We start from the raw sequence: 20,677 nt of genomic DNA, 5'->3' as shown, positions 1-20,677 counted from the left end.
CCCTAAACGGTTCTTGGTCTTCTGTCGCGCCGCACCGTTGCGTTGTTGTGACAAATGCATGATGCCGACCACGACGCGTCAGTCGCGTCAGCCGGTCCTGTTGGCGGTGTTCTGTCTCGGTGGATTCCGATTACCATTTCCATCGCCGCTAGCCGTTCGGTACGAAGATTAATTGCTTCTAAAATGGGCCTGTCACGGATTGTGTGGAAAACCTACCGAAAACGGGCTAGCGCGTAATGGTCAACGGAGGGATTGTTTACATTTTCACACCTGCCCGTTGACCAAAATCAGGGGTCAGATAGGTGTGGCCAGAGGTAGCTGGATGTGGAGCGAATATTAATTAACTTATAAGAGTTGGTGTTGCGAGGTAATGATGCTGTCAGTTTTTTTTTGTTTTCGTGAAGTAAATGCATTATAGTAGTGAGAGCTCCGTTGAAACTAATTGGACCAGATGGTGTCAATTTATCGAAAAGACTAGATACCGATACTTTCTGTTCGGTGAATTTGATCGTATTACACCAAAACGGCAAGGACGAACGTCTATAAAAGTGACAAGAATAGCTGTCATCGCGAGGAACGTGCACGAAGTGTACCCCGGGTGAAAAGTAAAAGCACGAAGCCGCATTGAGGAATCGATCCGAGAGCTCAAGCTCGATAGCTGCAAAGTCTAATTGAATAAAAATAAAGACGGTAGATGATTGTGATGCCAATTTTGTAATGTTTATTGTTAAAGTCAAAAATGGCACGTGATATGGATATTGAAGGCAGACATGAAACTCTTGGACCATCACGACGCTGCAGCCAGTCGGCCTCCTGATGAAGATGAATTATGTATCGACGATTGGTGGGCAGGCGAGAGGTCCCAGCCGACGAATGGGGTGCGCTGCTGTTATTTTCTTCCGGTTAAAAATTTGTATTTTATGTTTACCGTAATTTTTAATGTTACTTAATTTAATAAGTTTAAAGATACTTTTTTCGCAACTTCACTCAAAATATATTATTTTAACATTTAGCCAACCCTATTTTTCACCGCCAGTGACCGCACGTACCGATCTCGCGTCGCGATGTTACATTTTATAAGAAACGACAACTGTTTTGCTACGGGCGGCGGCGGGACGTGCTGCAACGGTCGGTGGTCGGTCGCATCCATGCTTTCGTCATCATTTCACGTTTTTTCTTTCACTCTGTGTTGCGCCTGTCGCGGTTTCTCCGAGCGCGCAATTCCCGAGCTCATTATTATTGACGATATAGTTATTGACATCGTGCTGCCACCAGACCTGGACCCGGGATCGGCCGCTGTAAGCGTAGCGCGTACTCTTTAAGTCGGCATCGGGGCTCGCGGACATTCACCAGCGCGCAGGAGATTAAATTAATAATAATTCGAGAAATAAATCCATTTCTCGTTACAAATATAGAATTTATTATACGCACGGCGGAAAGTGCGCACAGGCGATGTGCAATGTGCACGTATCCACGCGAGATGACGACGCAACACGCGCTCACGCGGGCGCTTTGTTAGCATTCCTTGCCCTATCTCATTCCTATTGATTGTTATTGATCTTTTGTTTTTCGTTTTTCCTAGTATTCGATAACGATTCAGATTTTCATGCAGTCCTAGCGCGAGTGCAGCATATTTTTATTAGTTTCATTAAAGCGACTGGTTATGAATGCGTGATTGAATGTGCAGAGAATTCGCCATAAACCACCGACCGGGAGACCTGGCCATTGTTTCGCGAAAAATGGACTTCCGACAAACGGGTTGTGTGCGTGTGTGCTCTTTGAGCTGCCTGATTGGAACAGAATTCGATTCGGAATTTCACTCGTTAACTGTACGGTCGGAACGAGTTTGGGCAAACTAATCGTTTCGCGGCAAAATACAAATGCTGTCAGTTACACTTTGTACAGGTTCACTGGCCGAAGGATGTCACTTGCGGAAAGAGCAAAAATACCGCTATACCGGGGTCGAAGACAAACCGTCAATCCATCAAAACTGCGCTCCGTGCAAAAAAGGCTCCTTCTTTCGCAATGACAAATCTGCAGCCGATTGAATGAAACGGCAGAGCAAGTGGCAGAAAGCAATAAGAAACTACTACTGAAAGATTTATGAGATCTTATCGCTTCGATTTAAAGCCCATCGGCGGCCGACCAGTGATCGATCCGTTCTGGTGTCAAATAGATGAAATATATGACGTTAATGAGCTCCAATGATCTTGATCGGTTGTCATATTTCTATATAATTTTGCTAAGCGTTGAAACTTTGACAGCACAAAACAATAACTACGTGGGACCCAATTCTGGAAGAAGCTGAAATAGTGAGAAGAGAATTTGCACAGTTTCATAAATGATCGTCTGATCACAGACTAGACCAATTACAGTCTATTCTAAAATTAATATTTTGGAAACCACATAACCTCAAAGCTGATTACATATTACCTCACTTGCTATAATTACCTTTTCACACAAGAAACCCCCTATCGGCTTGTCTGTGACCTAGCTGCCGGAACGAAAAAAACCTACTACATACACGGCGTGTGTGGTCTGAATCAATCAAAAATACCTGTTCCGGGCGGATGGTTCTGTAGTGTTGAACAAGGCTAAATTCAGCAGTAGGTAAGGAATACGCCAACCGTAGCAGCGTGATTTTCTGTCATCATCCTTTGCCATCCGCGGTAACTGCCGTTGTTATTGTCTGAGCTGTTGCTACCGCTGCTGCGGTGACGAGATCCAAGCGGCAGGCAAGGAATTTCAATGAGTCCGTTCGACGAAATACGCCAAAAACGGCACTCGAAGCATTTACAAATTTAATTTTTCTCGAAACTGCCAGGCACTGGCACTAGCTGTGTGTGGCATTCAGTGAGAACGAATAGCCTGGTTTGTCGGGGCGCACTGATGGAGGCTTAAATTTGTATTAATTACGAAAGTGAAGCGGCTCCTTCACCGAAGCCCTTGCCGTGGAGTGAGTGTGACTTGCGGTGGCCGAAGGGCAAAAAAGGAAAATGCCAGTTCTGGTTAAGCCGATGGGTGGAACACCCACGCAGCGTGGTTTTTCCTGCTGATCGAAAACTGCGGTGGGTAAATAGTATGGAATGTTGGATGCTTTAACTGGTTTCTTGATGCATGTTGCAATTAGTTGCTTAAAATTGAAGAAACCTGTACCAAGCATGTGTATTGTTTTGTTGGTATCCAAAATAATGTTGTTCTGCTCGGGGAGGAATTTTCAGTAAAGACGCTACTTCTTTGATAGCTTCGAATTAATCAGGAATCAGGAATCAGTAGCGACTGGCTCAAATGGCACGTTTCCCATGTTGATCAGAGATTTGTGCCTTGCCATGATTTGCTTGTTCATCTTTTTCCTGATGGGAAGGATGGGGAAGTGGTAAGGTTAGGGGTAAGAAAAATGACGACACAGAACAATAAAACAGGGCACCCTCGGAAGGCTGCTGAACGTTCTGCAGGTGCTACATAGCAGGAATATAACTTCCAACCCCCCTCCGGGGGTAAATTTTTTATTTAAATATTGATCGGATATTTCAACACCCCCGAGAGGATATTAAGATAACAGAGCGACAACAAAAAGAGAAGCGATATTGTCAATTAACTACGGCTTAAACTATAGCTCTTTACCACACTGGGTTAAGAACAATAGCATATCCTTGAGTTTCAGCTCTCTGTACATAGGTTCATCTATGTATGGAGAACCAAAACAGTTACATATCCAATGATATGAAGTTCCGTTATCGGATTCACAAAGATCACGCGAATAATGCTCAGTACGGTGAATAGTATCCATGTGATAAATGAGTTTGCAATGTTCTGACTAGAATACTGCAATTGTGCTTGGAAAAATGCAGCAAATTCTATGATATTTTCGGACTCACATCCTGCAGAAAAGTCTTTATTTGAATGCAAGTTTGCAAGCTACCAATGATGAAAGGTTTGGATGATAGAACTGGTTCTGGACCATCAAAGTCGTGGTCGATTAAACGTTCCAATGAGAAGGAAGGAGATCAAACTGATCGGTGTAAAGCTCTGTGCCTCCTCATAAGCGACGCGGCCACCTTTGGGAATGAATTTTACAGTTATTTCCCGCTACGCTAATGGAATGTGGAGTATTCATATCCTCTTTGAAGTAGGACTGGAATGATTCCATCTTTTCCCGGAGACTTTTACGGAACAAAACTTTCAATCGCCCATTTGATCGGTTCGGTTGTCATAATTTTACGAGCAAATGCCCAAGAATTAGAACTACCTGTAAAGAACTCAGCGGCAGTCGTCAGTGATGGTTCCATACAGCTTGGAAAATGTGTTTTAAAAAGACAGTTGAGTTCTTCGTCAGACGAGTATTCACCATTAGTAGTTCCAATCGAACCGTCGATATCGAAAGTAACTTATTTAATCTGCTAGTCTCGTTGAGACTTGAGACATTTACGCAGAAGCTTTTCCTACCACTTCGCTCAGGGATCGAAGGACATTTCTGTATGCTTTGCGAGCCAACTTAAAGGCCTCCGACCCGTCCCTGCGCCTGCGATTCCAAGCTCTTCTACTTAACTTTTATAGTCGAACAAGTTCGATATTCCACCAAGGTGTTCCTCTAGAAGCAAACACAACTGGCAGAGGACAAGTCTCTTGGTGTACTGCTACTGTTAGTGAGTTTTTTTTATCCAAGAACTCATCCGAGTCACGTGGAGATTTAATCGTCAGAAGATACCCCTGAAACCTAGGTGCCAAGCCCTCTTCGAAGATGTCCCTCTTCGTAGATTTAGGATTACGATATGTGACGATATTTAGTGAGACGTTTGAATGATCAAAGACGATGTACTTACGATCAGATAACGACAGTTCGAGCTCGTTTGGTATGAGCCAGTTTGCCAATTCATGCGTAGTGCTGTCAGAGCAGAGAGATACATCTAACACCTCTTCTCTGCTAGCTCATGCATATGTTGGGCGAATTCTTACTGCTTAAGTATTCCATCAATTCGGTACCTCTCAGATGGCTACCTAAGCTTCCCCAAATTATGTGGTGGGCATTTGCATCACCACCGATTATGAGGGGAAACCCATTTCTGTCACAGTATGATACAACCCTTTGGAAATATCATTAGGTGATAGTCCATTATGCGGCAAATATGCCGAACAATAGACGTATTTCTTGTTTATATTATCAACAGTCATATTACTGTGACAGCACAAATATCGAGAGTTATGAAATCGAATAGAAGATATGCGTCAATTCAACAGTTTACATGCACGAGGCATTTCACGTGGATTTGTCATGCCATTTTGTTGTTAGCTGCGAAGACGGGGTAGCTTTTCAAAATATAGGTTTCCTTCATGGAAATACGGTTCCTTCCTGTACAAGGCAGGATAGATTCATAGTTGCTGTACGATTATGCTGAAGATTAATATGTGCTACTCTAACTATACTCGACCACAGCACTACACATTTCATTATCAGCACTTGTTGTACAGCAGCTAGAAGATACCAAACACGTTGACTTATAATCGCTTATAGCGAACCCCGAAATGGGTATTGGGAACATGACCACCATTGGAAGAGACAAACGTCCACTGTGTCAGAGATTCGTTTAACACAGTGAGAGCAAGACCCACGACACTTCGTGCGCGACAGGCATATTTTAGTCCTGCCAACCATTCAGTCCTCGGCACGGAGAAACACCTTGACTTGAGGACTCCTGTTTTAAGCTGCCTCGTACGACATGGGAGCAGGAACCCAGTGGATCACTTCTTGATTGAGGAACTTCAACCCGCCGGATGCCACACGGTCTTCAGGCTGGTTTTGTCCGGAGAAAGATAATAGACTATTAACAACCTTCTAATTCTAGGACCCCAGCCAGTTTCGTTCCCACCTCGATGGAAGGCAACTCCAAATCAGCATTAAGGACATTCGATCTGCACCATTCTTCGCTACATCTGGCATCCCACAAGGAGGCCATCTCGGTCCAGTAATATTCCTCCTTTACTTTAATGACGTCAATATTAAATTACAAGGACCCCATCTTTCTTTCGCCGACGACATAAATTTTTTTCAACAAATACGGGATAAAGCCGATGCCGAGTTTCTTCAGAGTAAACTGGAGAGCTTTAGTACGTGGTGTGTTCCTAACAGAAGGGTTTTAAACCAGAATAAATGCTCAATCGTTACATTCAGGCGGAAACACCTTTCGATTCAGTTTAACTGCCATTTCTTCGACTCGAGCATTCCAAAACACACTCACGTCAACCATTTCGTAGTCATCATGGATTCGGCACCAACGTACATACTTCATACATCGTGAATAAGGCTTCAAGAGAGCTTGGGTTCATCTTCCGAATGGCGAACAATTTTAGGAACGTAAATACTGTTTGCGCTGGTTCGCTCAACACTAGAATATTGTTCTGCTGTTTGGAATCCGAACGGCGTTGGCAGAATCGAGGCTATCCAGCGCCGGTTCATATGCTCTGCATTCCGACATCTTTCTTCGCAAAACAGATTTCAGTTGCCGAGCTACGAAAACCGTTGTCAGTTAATACAGCTCGACACTCTAGGCATCAGGAGGGGCTATTCTGAAGCCCTGTTCGTCGTGGACTTATTCAGCCTTATTCTGCATTACGACGGATCGCTTTTCCGAACGAATGTGATTTGCATTCTCAATAACGACAGTAAAATCAAACGGGGGCCTACTTCAATCGAACCATATTCGTTCGAAAAAGCGATCTGTCGTAATGCAGAATAAGGCTGACTGTCTGCCAGAGTGGATTGCCCTACAATCTTTGGACGACTGGATCTTCAAGCCCGCGTTCAAGCTTTGCGTAATAACTCTCTTCTGCGAGTTCCGTTCAGAAGAACCAACTATGGTCGCCAGAGCGCTGTTACCGGACTTCAGCGTATTTTTAACAGTGTGGACATGACTTCAATCTGACGAGGAATTCGATAAAAGCTAAAATATTGTCTATTCTGACATGTAATTAGTTAAAGCAACCATCCTTGGGGCTAAGGGTTCTGTTGGTGAAGGTACAGCAAAGAACAAATTAGATTTTCCTAGGACCTTCTGGTAGGGTCGAAACATGAATTCACCCGAAAGTTGCTAACGAAATCGAATTGCAGACGCCTTGTCAGCAACGAATCGAATATGGGTGAGGCTTACGCGACGGAATAATTTTATAAACTTGACTTAAAGTGCTTTATACCGCCCGTAGAGCTACAAATGTTGGTACTGGCGAATATTGAGCGGAACTATAAAATAAATTAACAAAATGTTTCATTTCAGGTGATGCTATTAATAACTCAGATAGACTAAAAACTTTCAATTTTCCGAAGCGCATTTGAATTTTTTTTAAACCTATTGCAAAATATACACTGAAAACCATTCGATGAAGAAAATAACAAAACAAATTCTTGTTTTCCTAATTAGTTGATTTTAACAGAAAAATGAAAAACGTAACTAAATTTTCTCTTAATTTTGCGAGATTCTCAAATAATAGTTATTGAAAATTATTATTGATTTTGATTCAAGGCGCACATCATACGAAATGACAGCAAAGTAGCCAAGATGCACACCTTACTGGAATACATCAAGGTAGCGACGGTATATTCATACAAGCTGGGCATAACGGTTATGCAGGTAGGTACTTGTCTCAGCTTGGAAAGCTTGTTTTAGCCCGGACGCAACTACCTGAACCAGTACACAAAAATCAGAAATTCAACTGACCTCATTTTGGTTTTGCCTAGTTTTTCTTTAAAAATATTTCAATACAGGAATGATTTTGATTGACATATTTTTCAATACATGTATACTGAAAGTTGAAAGTATTGTCGAAGATTGTCAAAATCATTCTATTTCGGATTTAGTTGATTATATAGTAAAATTTCAATTATTAACAAATGTAATATGTAATATGCAATACGATAATTATTTTTCATCTTTTGAGATTCCAAACTAGATCTGGAATAAGTATGAAGTTTTTTTGTAGTGCTGGCTGACTAAATAGAAAAGAAATAAAAATTATTCCTTTCATCTAAAATTGAAATCATCAATCAATTACCAACAATCCTTAAATAGCTTTGGTTATTTCGTCGCATTTAAGAGTGCAGTTTATAAAAAGATAACATTATGAGAAACATAACTCTATATTATATTTACGTGTGGATTACTGGCATACGGAGTATTTCAACAATTTAATTCCATATCTTCATCCGTCGGTCGGTGAAACAAAACGTTTGAAATATCGTATGTTGTATTTTACGATGAAGCAGTTTAATTCAACAATGAGATTAGTTGAATTCCAATCGTTTGTGTCTTGGCTGAAAAGGTAGTGTAACGGCATATGCAATTGTATTTGAACTAAAACAAGCGTTACAAGCTGAGACAAGCTTTTCAAGCTTTAGCTCAGGTAGGCTTTTTAAGTTTTGTGCTAGGCTGAAACGTTCATGTCCAGACTGAAACTGACAGCTTCAAACCAACAACGTTGGATTATTGTTTTCAACAAAAATTTAGTTCGCCCAAATATTAACTAGACGAAACCAAAAACTCAACTAATTTTTTAGTTGAAATTGTGATGAATCGGTTTTCCGTGTGATATTTTAAAAGTGGGCTCCTATAATGATAAGATCCCTAATTAAATATGTTTATTCTTAAATTATGATGAATTTGAGTACTCCGAAAAAAAAAGAATTAAATAATAGAATTAATTTTAACTATGTAAAATTCACAATTTCAATTTAGGAACAAACTACAGTCACTCAAGCAAATTATTCAATTAGCCTTCATAATATAAATGCCTTCCGTTTAATACCACTATAATACTAATTGCATATTCGAATTTTTCTATTTCGTCTTTCACACGCGATTGGCCTTGATAGAAGCTGTACGGCTTATATTTATAGATTCGCGCAATTTGGATGTTTTACTGATTTTAAACAAACTTTTCCAAAGAAAGGGAATGAATAATCTTCTTTCGATTGACGGTAACGTAGGAAAGTTAATTATAGATTTGTATTTTATGAATCATACATAGTTCAGTTCGCTTTATAATCTGGACTTTTCTGGACCAGTTACAGTTACTTTGAACGTCTATAGAAATCTATAATAATCACAATCCGTTTAAAAAGAAACAATTCAACAATGAATCGTGATTTGTATTCCTCCGATAAGGAATGCGATGATCGAAAATAACATAATCTCTTGAGGATCAACAGAATATCTATTGATTTCAAGGGTTGCAAGGTTCGACCTTTTGTTGGCGAAGGGTGGAAATTCAGAAGCGAGTAACAGCCCATTTTTTAAATTTGTTTTATTTTATTTTCTGAAACCCTAAGCTGATCCCGTGTTTTTGAATTTTTTCAAGAAATTACATTTTGATAAATCGAAGCCTATTGGAAATTAAAAGTTGTATAATTACCAATGCAACCTTATATAAATTCTGTGTTCTCACGGACACTTTTGGATTTTTCGAGATGTGCGGTTCATAAAAAGTATGTGTGTAAGAAGTCTTCGTAGACCTCTCACATTGGTGTGCGGTGTACTACCTAAACCAGCGTTTTTGATCAGTCGTGTAAAGATAGCGGCAATTCGACATTATTGTCGAGCCCTGAAGAAGATCGCAAGCACAGATCGAAACGTCGACGAAGATAAGTTAGAATCGACGCAATTTTCACGTGACTCCACACCCAAAAAAAGTATTATAATGCTGAAAATCGTCAAATTTTATTTTATTGTGGGATAAATTCACAAATTTCCAGAAATTTTGTAATTTTTTACTCAAACACGTTTCATAAAGTTTACTTTACAATTCCTCTCTCGCTATCCACAGGGTTTAAATCAGGTCCTCTATATTCAGTAAAATCGATGCTACATTAGCCTTTCTCAACTGAGCTGGTCGTTTGGGCACCATCATACCAACCACAGCGTATCATCACAGAATACGAGGAGGCTCAAATGCGAATTAACCTCCGTACCGTACGAACGAGCTTTTCGGCGGCTACATAAAACAATCATAATTCGATTACTTACCGGTCTATAATCACAGGATCTGATGGTGTTTCGTTGCGATTGCCACAGCTCTTCTTGTCACAGCATCGACTGGAATAGAATGAGAACAGAGGTAGGTGAAATAGAGTTTTGCATGGTGAACTTAATGGGTGTAATTTTGACAAGAACGAAATTCGCCAATCTGAACACTGACAGCACAGCTAAGCTTCACACATGTCCGGATTGTTAAATTAGCAACATCAGTGAGATTGGCACGTATTCGCAGTCTCAGTTATTAACTGATTATTCAACAACTCTAATTTCATCATTCTTTCCCATACCCTGCTTCCCTATCACTTTCTAACCTAATCCCGATTGATTTCTATTGGACGTTGCCGACATACGACAATCGAAATTCGGATCGTCTTGCTGGGTGCTATGTGTACAATAAAACTGAATTTTATGTTCATTGGCCTTTTATGCTAGATTTGTGTTGTAGCTTGGTTGTTTTGGATCTTTGTATGGGGAGCCATTCTGACAGGGCTCACCGTCTCGGCGTCCGGTCCAGCGTAGTCCGGGATCCGGGAAAAAAGTGTGTGAATCGATGTTATGGGCCTTTTTCGAGCGTCTATGTTTTTACTGCCACGTATAAGAATAAAAAGCCGACTTTCTGCTTTGATAGCTTATATGTAGTGCTGGTCCGGGAATGAAATAGTGACCGACGAATGAAAGCGACAACGTCAGAACTCACCAGTCGAACCCCTCTTTGTAGGTTCGATTTTTGCTTTTCTCTAGCACAGCTAACCAATCGTTTGCTCTTACTACCTCCTTTCGCTCTATTTTTCCGATATCCCCCCAGGGGATTACGGCTCGAGTGTAGTGGGAAACCTCTTGAGGAAAAAAGGCGTGCTCTTATGGGAATTGAAAGTTACACACATATGACGCAAAGGCAATACATTGTCACGCACGCCTACGCACACATTTACAGATAGCTAACGCATCCGGATCAGGAAGCAATGAAATACCAAGCACAGGAAAATTATGCCAATCGTTCTAGTTTTCAGCCTGTATCCTCGTCTGTGGATTTTATTGTTGTACGCTTTTTTCCGGGCCAAAATAAAAAAAAAACACATGAACCGCTGTCCTTCTCCGATAAAGGTTTCAAGTCTTCGACGAAGTCAAAACAGACGGAAACTGAGTGAATCCTCTTTTCTGCTGGCAGCAATAAAAAGGCACCGAAGTAGCTCACTTGTAGACAACCAAAATCACCGTGCTGTCAGTCGAGTTGGCGTTATCAGTAGTGGCACTCACCTGCACATCACCTCGTGTGTTAATAGCACCCTACACATTTCTGGATTTTTGTCCTGACCTTCGTAGACGATAGCCTATATGAAAAAGAAGGAGAAAAAAGGTTGTGATGTATAGTTACAGTTTACTGTGTAATATTAAATAATGAAATAAGCATTGTCATATGAACGTGTGTCAACAGTGGCATTGTGTTGTTATTGTTTACAAACCATTAATAACAATGTCAAACGGTCTTCCGTTCTAACCTCAAACAGTGAATGGACAGGTCGGGGGAGAATGTCAACAGAACAGAACAAGTGAATTTCGGGCCCGGTATCAACGTCAATTATTCAGATGTCAACAAAGAATCGAGAGTGATATTCACTCAGATAATCGTCGTGCATATTAGCATGAATGATTTAAACATTGTGTCAAACTTTAAATTTGTGCAGTAGCATTTGAAAGAACACCCGATTTCCGCTGTAAATCACCGCTAGCTCTTAGTTGCACTATTTAATTACTAATCCCGTAAATTTTGTATTCTCATTCAAGCTGATAAATATTTAAGCTTAATCGCTGCCACTTTTTCGGCATTTCATCTTCATCTGGTTGGCCGGTAGCCTGCACAGCCTGGAGGGAGCAATTCAATAAAGCACAACTGAATGTAGTCTGTAGGAAACGAAAAAAAGGTACAATTCATCAGTTATTGGTGCGCTTTTCTGCTTCCGTGCAGTTGTGTTCCAGGGGTGACCATAAGCGTCCCAAACAGCAGCCAAGGTAAAAAAAGCCTAACCGGGGAGACCGAATGATCCACCGGAAAGTGGTGTGCTGATGAAGCGGGACATGCATTATGAAACAGGTAAAATCTCGTCCTTCCGTTTACTCCACTGATGCCACCTATGGTCATTCCAAAAACACTGACCAAGCCAAATATGTGCTGCATACGAGTGCGATTGCGAGGTCACAGCGAAGGGAACAAAAAAAGAATTTAAACCTTTCAAGGAGTTGGGGTACAGCACAGAGGGGGCGAGACAGCAATCCGGGTTAAATTCCGGTCAGAAGCGACTGGACAAAAAACAGCGAGGAGAAAACAAAAGCTCATCATAAAATGCTCTCTCTTTTGTTTTGGGTCGGTTTTTTTGGGTTCTTTCTGATGGGCAAGCTGTTCCTAACTGGTTCGGTACGGTCTGTTGTTTTGGGTGTTTGGTCGTTTACCGGCCTGTGATAGCCGGAGAGCTGCGATTATGATGTTTGCGAATTGCTACTGTTGTCTACCACCGCTGCTACCACCACCAGCACCGCCATTACCGTCACGACCGCGGATGACGGACTATCATACGGATCAAATGGTCACTGGACAGGAGAAATGTGTAAATAAAAATAACAGGATCACTCAGCCGACAGGGAAATGGCAGGAAAAGGGTTCACTGGAAAGCATAGTTCAGAATCAAAGCGGAAAAAGTGCTTCTGTAGTGTAATTGCTGAGCAAACAATAAACAGTAGAGTGTAGTTTGCATGATGAAGTGGATACATGATGTTTTGCAGTAGAATCCGAAAATCGTTTTGCTGGAGGCTATTCATTTAACAGGGTATTAATTTCTTCGATTTAGCATTGAAAGTTGGATATCTAATAGCTTAGCTACAGCATGTGGCTCTAAAAGCAAAAAAAAAACTTATTTTTGAAATATCCAAAACATTATTCTATAATTAAATAAATGTGTGTATTCTTCAGGCATTGTGCATACTGTTAAGTATTGTAAACAAAATACATAAACACAACCAAAAGTTTAATAAAATCTAATCAAAGGATGTTATTAACCCTAGAACGTTGCACTGGGGTACAAATGTACCCAACGCCTTCTTTGGAGCCGTGTGAAGACGAGAATTCGGCATTTATCGACCTGGGACCCTAACCATAGTTCAATTTAGAGTTCCTAGTAAGAGTAGGAAAAGGTTGTATAGCCAGTTTGCTTATAGCCTTCGTGGAAGTAGGTGTCAAAGTTGGCGTGGAGTATATTTGTACCCCAGTGCACGGTTGCCGTTAGCGTTTCGTCAGGTTTTGTGCTGTCAGTGGAAATGTGACTCGTGACAATACCAGTTTAAATACTGGTTGTTTTACTACGTTAGTAACAATTAGTATTATAAAATCGTTTATAATCATTTATTCAATTAATTTAATTTAATTTTGAAGTAAAAAAATCGTTCTGATTTTTGCTGATTTTTATTGTTGTATTTTTTATTTTTTATAGTTTTTCAAAACAATGGCTCGCAAGTATAATTTGCGCACAGTAGCTGCTGTAACAGTAACGTTGCGTGTTACCAATGTATTACTGGTCCGAAATATTTGTTTCCTTTCAATTTTCACTCCATTTCGTGGTATTTTCCAATCCCAATTTTTAAACTTTCACTCTTCCAAATAACTTTTTGCGCCTTTTCCAAAAAAATCGAAATTCCATTTTATGCCGTTTCTAGACCATTTTTTTTAACTTTTAGAAGCATTTGATTTTTTTGAAATCGGTTGAAAAGTTATAGTAATTTTTGTGAAAAAAGTTAAAACCGCGATTTTTTCACTCTTTTTTTGTTCAAACCAATTTAGGTATCATTTATTCAATAAATTCCGTACTTTCACTTACACAGCTGTTTTTGCAATTAAAAAACGAAGAAAATGACGCACTACACATTTATTTTGCTAGCATTTTTACCTGCGAAAATTTCGATCAAAGCGTGGGGTACATTTATACCCCAGTGCAACGTTCTAGGGTGGAAAACGCAAGTGCGACGTTCTAGGGTTAAAGTTATGACCAGTCTTTTGCATAGCAGCATGCTAAATAAATTAGTTAAACTTCCGGCAGTTGCGTCAACACGTACATTTAGGCGACGACGCTTTCGCCTGAATTTCATAACGATGTGCATTCAGTGCACTGCGAGTCTTAGGGAAGATTAACAGCGATTACGTTCTCTTTATCGTACGCGACATCTACATAGCCGGGAGTGGGTCTTGAAGTTCGAATGTAGGAAAATCGATCAAGAATGATGTTAAGCAAATGCAAATCCGAATAATTTGGAAGATTGCAGAATTAGTGAATATCTCGTAAAACAAGGGGCCGTATGAATAAAAAAGAGTTTACTTCAAAAACTAGCAGATGCTAGTAGTAAAGTAGCATTGGTATGAATAAAAAAAGCATTTACTACAAGCTACTTTCGAGCATGTGACTTTACTTTTTCGAACATAGTAAACGCTATTCTGGTATGAATAAAAAGTGGGTGCTATATTTTTGTGTTTTGGTCGAGTAGTGGCAAGCATAGTTTTTTCTTTAATTATATGCTCACTTTAAGCTAATCATGTGATAAATTTTAATAACGAAAATATTTAATTACGTGGTTACAAAAAACATGGATTCTGGTCAAACGAAAAATCTGTCACTACATAATTATTTTATAATTCGCAATCAAATAATTTTTTTTCTGGAAAATATTGATTTACTTTTCCGCGTGTTTGATTGCGAGGTAGAACAAGTCAAGTGAGTCAAGAAAAATTGATGAAGCTTAGGACTATGTGACTTGATGAAGCCGAAAATTTTAAGATCATCTGCGATGCCCGTCTTTAATTTGCTGAATAGACGTATCGACCATCGTAAAGTGGCAGATTCAGTTGATCATTCTACGACAGTTGACATAACGTTTATCGTACGAATCTTCGTTGGACTTGACTGGAAATAACAATTTAGACAAATGAGACGTTTCGTTGTAAACTGGGTAGAGTTTTTTCCAGCACATCCCCAATAAAGTTTAGTGCAGAGAACGCGGCTGACCCAACGGAGGTCTGCCGATATTAACCCAAAAAACCAAACACTTGAACTGCTCAGGCCCGTGAACGTATCAAGGACAAAACCTTACATGTCAATTTCGTGATCAGTCGGCACACCATATGAGTATCTCGCTTCGAAAGAATGCGATGCCCCCAGAGACTTGCTAAAACTCCGACTTCTGGTATGGCAGTCTTGGAACGGGCATTAAAGTCCTCTTTTGTTTACCGAATTCCGGGGTTTTGGGGATACAGAGGAGATTTTGGACGTTTGATAAGCTACACTTGGTATAAAAAGAAACATTCTAAATTTTAATGGTTCACTACCACGGTAGGTTGGGATGGCCGACGCCCTGTAGACCAGTGGCAGCGGCGGTGGTGATGGTGATTAAATGAGCGTACTGAAAAGTTCAACTGTGTTTTTCTCGAAACAGCTTTTTTGCAGCTGCACCTCCCCGAAATATTTTATTACAATTTGAAAAATTGTACATGTTCGACAAAAGTGTACCTAATATTTTAAATGGAATTCTCTAAGTTTCTTTTTCAAAAGTTATCTTCTGAGAATATTTTCTTGTAGTGAAAATTGACGACAGAGCTCGGCACCTACTGGTTGGCTCGTTATGGAGGCTTGACCTACCGCCGAGGACTACATCGACTAGCTCGCGAAGAAGCAGAGAATTAAATGGCTCACTTGTATCGTAACCAAACTGAGAGCTAATTTGGTTCACAAACCGGCATATGTATCGAGAGAAATTCCGGCACCGGGGAACTCTCAGTCGGATAAAGGTGAGTTTAATGCCAGGGACTATCTGAGTAGGTCGCAACAAAGCTCGAACTAAATGGCTTACGGAAACCGGAGTTAAATGGTTCATACTATCAGGAGCGAAATGGATCACTGAAATGAAAGCTAAATAGCTCACGAAAACGGAATCTAAACGACTCACAGAAATGCCTTGCGGTAACTTACCGCTGGGTAATATCTGAGTGGAGTTCGTTGCTAAATGGTTCAAGTTCGCCGAGGATCTATATAGCCTAATAGATGGAGAGAATGGCAGAAAGCAAGATGAATGACGGGAATTAAATAGATGAAAGGTCGAGCTATTTCATGGATAGCGAGGGTCCGAGTTAACTTCAGAAAACTCGTGAACAAAAGGCTTCGTGATCGCCAAAATCAACGGGGTCTTCATGTGCAGCTGTTTCGCACCTACAAGTTGGATAGTGGTACAGTTCAGTATAATGTTGGAACAGTTAACCGAACAGTGGGTGACCGACCAAACGACGAACGCTGATAGTCATTGGTGGTGACTTCAATACCTTGGTTCTAATTTATTCATTTGATAGGCACAAATGCGTTAGCTTAGCGGTGCCAAATTCTCTTGTTTTTACATTTTGGATATCTTCAAACTAGGAGGTTACAATGTTGAAATATTTTTTTTTATAAAAGAGAAAAAAAATTACAGCTATCTTAAGACTAGAAATAAGATTCTATAGACAAGAGAGGGGCGAAAGCAATACCTGGGTTGTGAAGTGGGCAGTAGAATAACGAACACAAGAGGAGATATGTGAACTTGGACCTACGATTGTGCAATGAAGGTTCCGTTAGCATATTTCGAAGAGACGGGAGGGAGTCTATAATCGATGTTACATTCTGTAGCCCTTCACTAACGGTGAACATGGACTGGAGAGCAAGCCTGGAAGAAGTCATTTCAAATGACATTTTTATGCGAAAGTTTGGTAAACATGACAGCCCCGGTGCAAGTTTGATTATGGCTGCTGTGCATGTAAACAGACGAGAGAAAAGCAAAAACGTTCGTGCTGCTGAGCGTGCCTGTTACATGTTCCTGAAAGTTTGGTTATTATGCTTGGTGCCGTAGTTTGGTTTGGTTCGCTAACAGTTGCAAATGTATGTGAATGGCCTAGCAGCGGTTCAAAATGAATGTAGTGAACGACATTCATGGCTTATATAGGACTGCAAGCAAAATATTAGCGGTCACCTAGTATCGTTGAAGGGGAAGTTGTTGGCCGTTGAAAATCAATAGTTTTGGACATTTATAATGTGCAGAGCGGCCCGCCGATGCATCAAGATGGAATTTTTTTCAACTTTTTAGGAACTAGTTTTATATAGCAGGATAAATTGTTGGCCGTTGAAAATCAATAGTTTTGGACATTTACAATCCGCTGGGGGATCCGTCGATGCGTCAAGATGGATTTTTTTTCAACTTTTTGATAATGAGTTTTATTTTTTTTTAATCTAAAGTTTTATTTGAAAGGCTCAATGCGTTAGCACAACAGAGCCGTGGGTCTTTTAATTTTTTTACAATAAGTAAAAATAAAAAAAAATCTAAGAATGTCGGTCTGCCAGATCTTGTTGACGTAGTTTGCTGCAGCGTGTTGAGATCTTTTTCTTTGGCGGTGTAGCCGCTTGGAGCTCATTCAGTCTGCCTTCTTTCGCGTTATCGTTCCCGTCCATATCGTCATCGGTACTGCTTTCTTGCTGTTCACGATCAGAGGTTCTTATTTGTTTCTTGTTTTTACGGGTCGCTGTTGAATGTCCATCTGCTTCGGTATTTGCTTCTTTATTGGCGTTGCTAGTTGTTGGTTTGGGAGTGGTTGTCGTGGTCGTTGTACCTGCATTATTGGTTAATTGGATTGTTGTTTTTGGTTGATCTAAAGGTGTCGGTGGCTGCTTGTTAGGCTTGTTGGCTGTAGTAGATGAGTTTTGACTAGTTGCTTCAGCGCATGTTTTTCCGTAGTGGACTGTATGGTTACAGAAATGGCATGTTGGGGTCTACCCGGGATATGTGATTAGCGTTGTTTGCTTATAGGTCACACCATCCTTCGATGATTTGCACTCGATAGTCATGTAAGAAGGTATTTAGTCACTCGCATCCTCACAATACGAACGCCGTTGGGAATGTCGGTGAAAAAATTTCTCCAGGTGTGATTCGTAATAGATTCTACTTCTCCATATTGTGACATGATTCGTTTGATGTAATCTTCCCTAGTGCGCGGGGCCAAATCATGGATACGCTCGTCCACCATGTCGTTTTCCATATGCACGGGGATCTTGATACTACGAGTTTTATTAAAGTTGATCAAAATCGTGTTATCGCGTAGCACAGGCACTTTTGTTTCATTTGGTAAACTCATTTCACTCCGCAGCCGGGGGGCAACGATACAATTTGTATGTGCACTGATATAGAACAATAGCTAGCTTGATTCACTGGTGCCTATAGCCTGCTATAGCGTAGCGATTTTTTTTGCTTCTGCTTTGTGCGATGTCAGAAGATGATAATGAGTTTGATGTTGCAGGGGAAATTGTTAGCCGTTGAAATCAATCGAAGAAGCTGCGTGTGTGGTGGTCGTAGAAGTAAATAAAAGGGCACGAGATCGAGTAACCTGAGTAATTTGCAATACCTTCGACCACGATGATAATGATCGTAAACAGTTTGAGCGTTCTTGTATTGTGCCTCAAAGTATGTCCGACTAACAACATAACGGAAAACTGATGTTTTAACAAATTTAACACCATCTGGGACTAGGTTTCATTTCAAAAATGGAAAAATTGATTCTACGTGACTTCTGGGTCATTCTACGCGAAATAATCGAAGCACGTGTAATCGACCCTCACGTATTTGAACCAATTTTAGGAAAATAGTTCATCCAAGGCCAACATCCAAATTTTTGGGTCGATTGAACCATCCCTCGGTCTATGGACCGCATTAATATTTCTTAAACAATTTCCTTCAATTGACGTCTCACGGGTTGATTCTAGAGTAAATACTGGAGATATAACCAAAAGAAAATAAAAGTTTTTTTTTCAATTTGTCCTCCCATGGACCGAGGGGATGGATCAATCAATTCGAAAATTTGGATTTTTGCCTTTCTCAAATAGAAAGGTTATACAATTACTCCTAAAACCGACTCTCTAACCGAGGCCCGGAGGGCCGAGTGTCTTATACCATTCGACTCAGCTCGTCGAGATCGGAAAATGTCTGTGTGTGTGTATGTATGTGTGTATTAGACCTCTCCACATTTCAATTTTTTGTTCTAAATGGATTTAAGAACTTTCACCAAAAATTGCTTAATTTGGACATGATTTAGAGGAGTCTCCAATCAAAAATCGTGTTTTTCCTATATTTCCATAGGAAGATCACTTACACTCTGATTTAATAGGCGCTACATGTCCACAAATCGTCAAATGTTGTTCCTTAGACATATCTTAACATGTTTTAACAGGTGAACATAGCTCTAATCGCAATAAAAAAATTGTTAACTGAATTTATATAGTAAATAATACCAAAACCAAGAAAATACCACTAAATTTTGTGTATGATTGACTTCTACTTCCGGAATTTACAGGATGATGAGCACGATCGCGCAGAAAAACCCGATTTCAACGGATGCAGCGATGAATGTATAAAGGTGATTTTTTTTTCAAAAATGCGACCACAACTGCTTGGATTTATAGTTCTAGGTCACTAACAGTCATTCAAAGTCTCTTTGGCCACATTGGCCACCATCGCCGGATCCGGCGGCCCAGGCGAAAGTATCCAAACTTAGAATAACAATTACATCGGTTTCTCGGAGATGGCTACACCGTTTGGACCAAACTTAAATGAAAGCTTTTACTACCCCGTACACTGCTATTAAATTTAATTCTGATCCGACTTACAGTTCCGGTGTTGCGGGTTGTGGCATGCGGTCACATAGAAAATTTCGATTCAGAATGATACCTTGATGAAGGCAAAAAGGTAAAAAATTCACTAAAATGAATATATCTATATGTCAAACAACTTGCATTAACAGTTCTAAGTCACTGACGGCCAACCGAAGTCTCGTCGACCGCATTGACCATCAAAGACAGTTCCGGATGTGACCCGGAAGAATCGCCACCTACAAAAATTAACAAACTCACATCAGTTTATCGGGGATGGTTGGGACAATCTTGACAAGCTTAGTCCCAAATGAAAGGTATATAATCGCCATAGATGTCTAAAATAATTTCGTACGGATCGGTTATATGGTTTCCAAAATATAGACGGAATATATGAAATTCCCTCATAAGCCGGAACAATTTTTATTTTTCTGTGGTCCCCATGAAATTTATGATATCGAATTCGTACTTTCGATGCCAAATATCTCCAAAAAGCATGAAACGACGATTTTATGTAACGTCGGAACTTTTTTCGGCTGCTATTGAATTTTATGTCGTTTCCGGAGTTACGGCTTTAATCCTCAAAAAGACAAAGGATCTCAGAGGCCCGGCTAGTTACTGTTCTCTAGTTTCAATGAACTTGTAATTTGAAATACAAATGATCGAATCTTTTCGGGGCGTCGATTCTCTCACTGATAAAACGACAAAAACGAGGCTTACGATTTCGTTGGGTCTTACGAGTGATGCTTCTTGAAGTCACTATTATAGTTTGCCTTTTGAGGGTTAAGAGTGCGACCACGCATATAAATTGTTACCACTATAACAGTCTAGATCACTAATGACACCCCAAAGTCGCTTTGACATTAGCCGACATACGACGGTTCCTGAATTCATAGAAGGAGGAACTGAAAAGGAAAATTTAAAAATCGAATTATTATTTTTGATGCAAAGTGTCTTTAA

At 40.2% G+C, this 20,677-nt stretch overlaps 1 protein-coding gene across 8 annotated transcripts in view; it reads right to left on the bottom strand.

Moving 5' to 3' along the window:
• The window catches only part of LOC131689820 (transcription factor collier), a 158,993-nt gene that overhangs the window by 52,111 nt on the left and 86,205 nt on the right, over window positions 1-20,677 (bottom strand). For all 8 annotated transcript variants that reach the window (XM_058975132.1, XM_058975131.1, XM_058975134.1 and 5 more), the window contains exons 5-6: window positions 11,280-11,353; window positions 10,011-10,079 (exon numbers count right to left, since the gene is read on the bottom strand). In XM_058975132.1, coding sequence (XP_058831115.1) covers window positions 10,011-10,079; window positions 11,280-11,353 — 143 coding nt within the window. The remainder of the gene's footprint in view (window positions 1-10,010; window positions 10,080-11,279; window positions 11,354-20,677) is intronic.

This window comes from Topomyia yanbarensis, chromosome 3 (genome assembly GCF_030247195.1).
Source record: "Topomyia yanbarensis strain Yona2022 chromosome 3, ASM3024719v1, whole genome shotgun sequence".
Lineage (NCBI taxonomy): Eukaryota > Metazoa > Arthropoda > Insecta > Diptera > Culicidae > Topomyia > Topomyia yanbarensis.
This window is presented reverse-complemented; position numbering and strand designations above follow the sequence as displayed.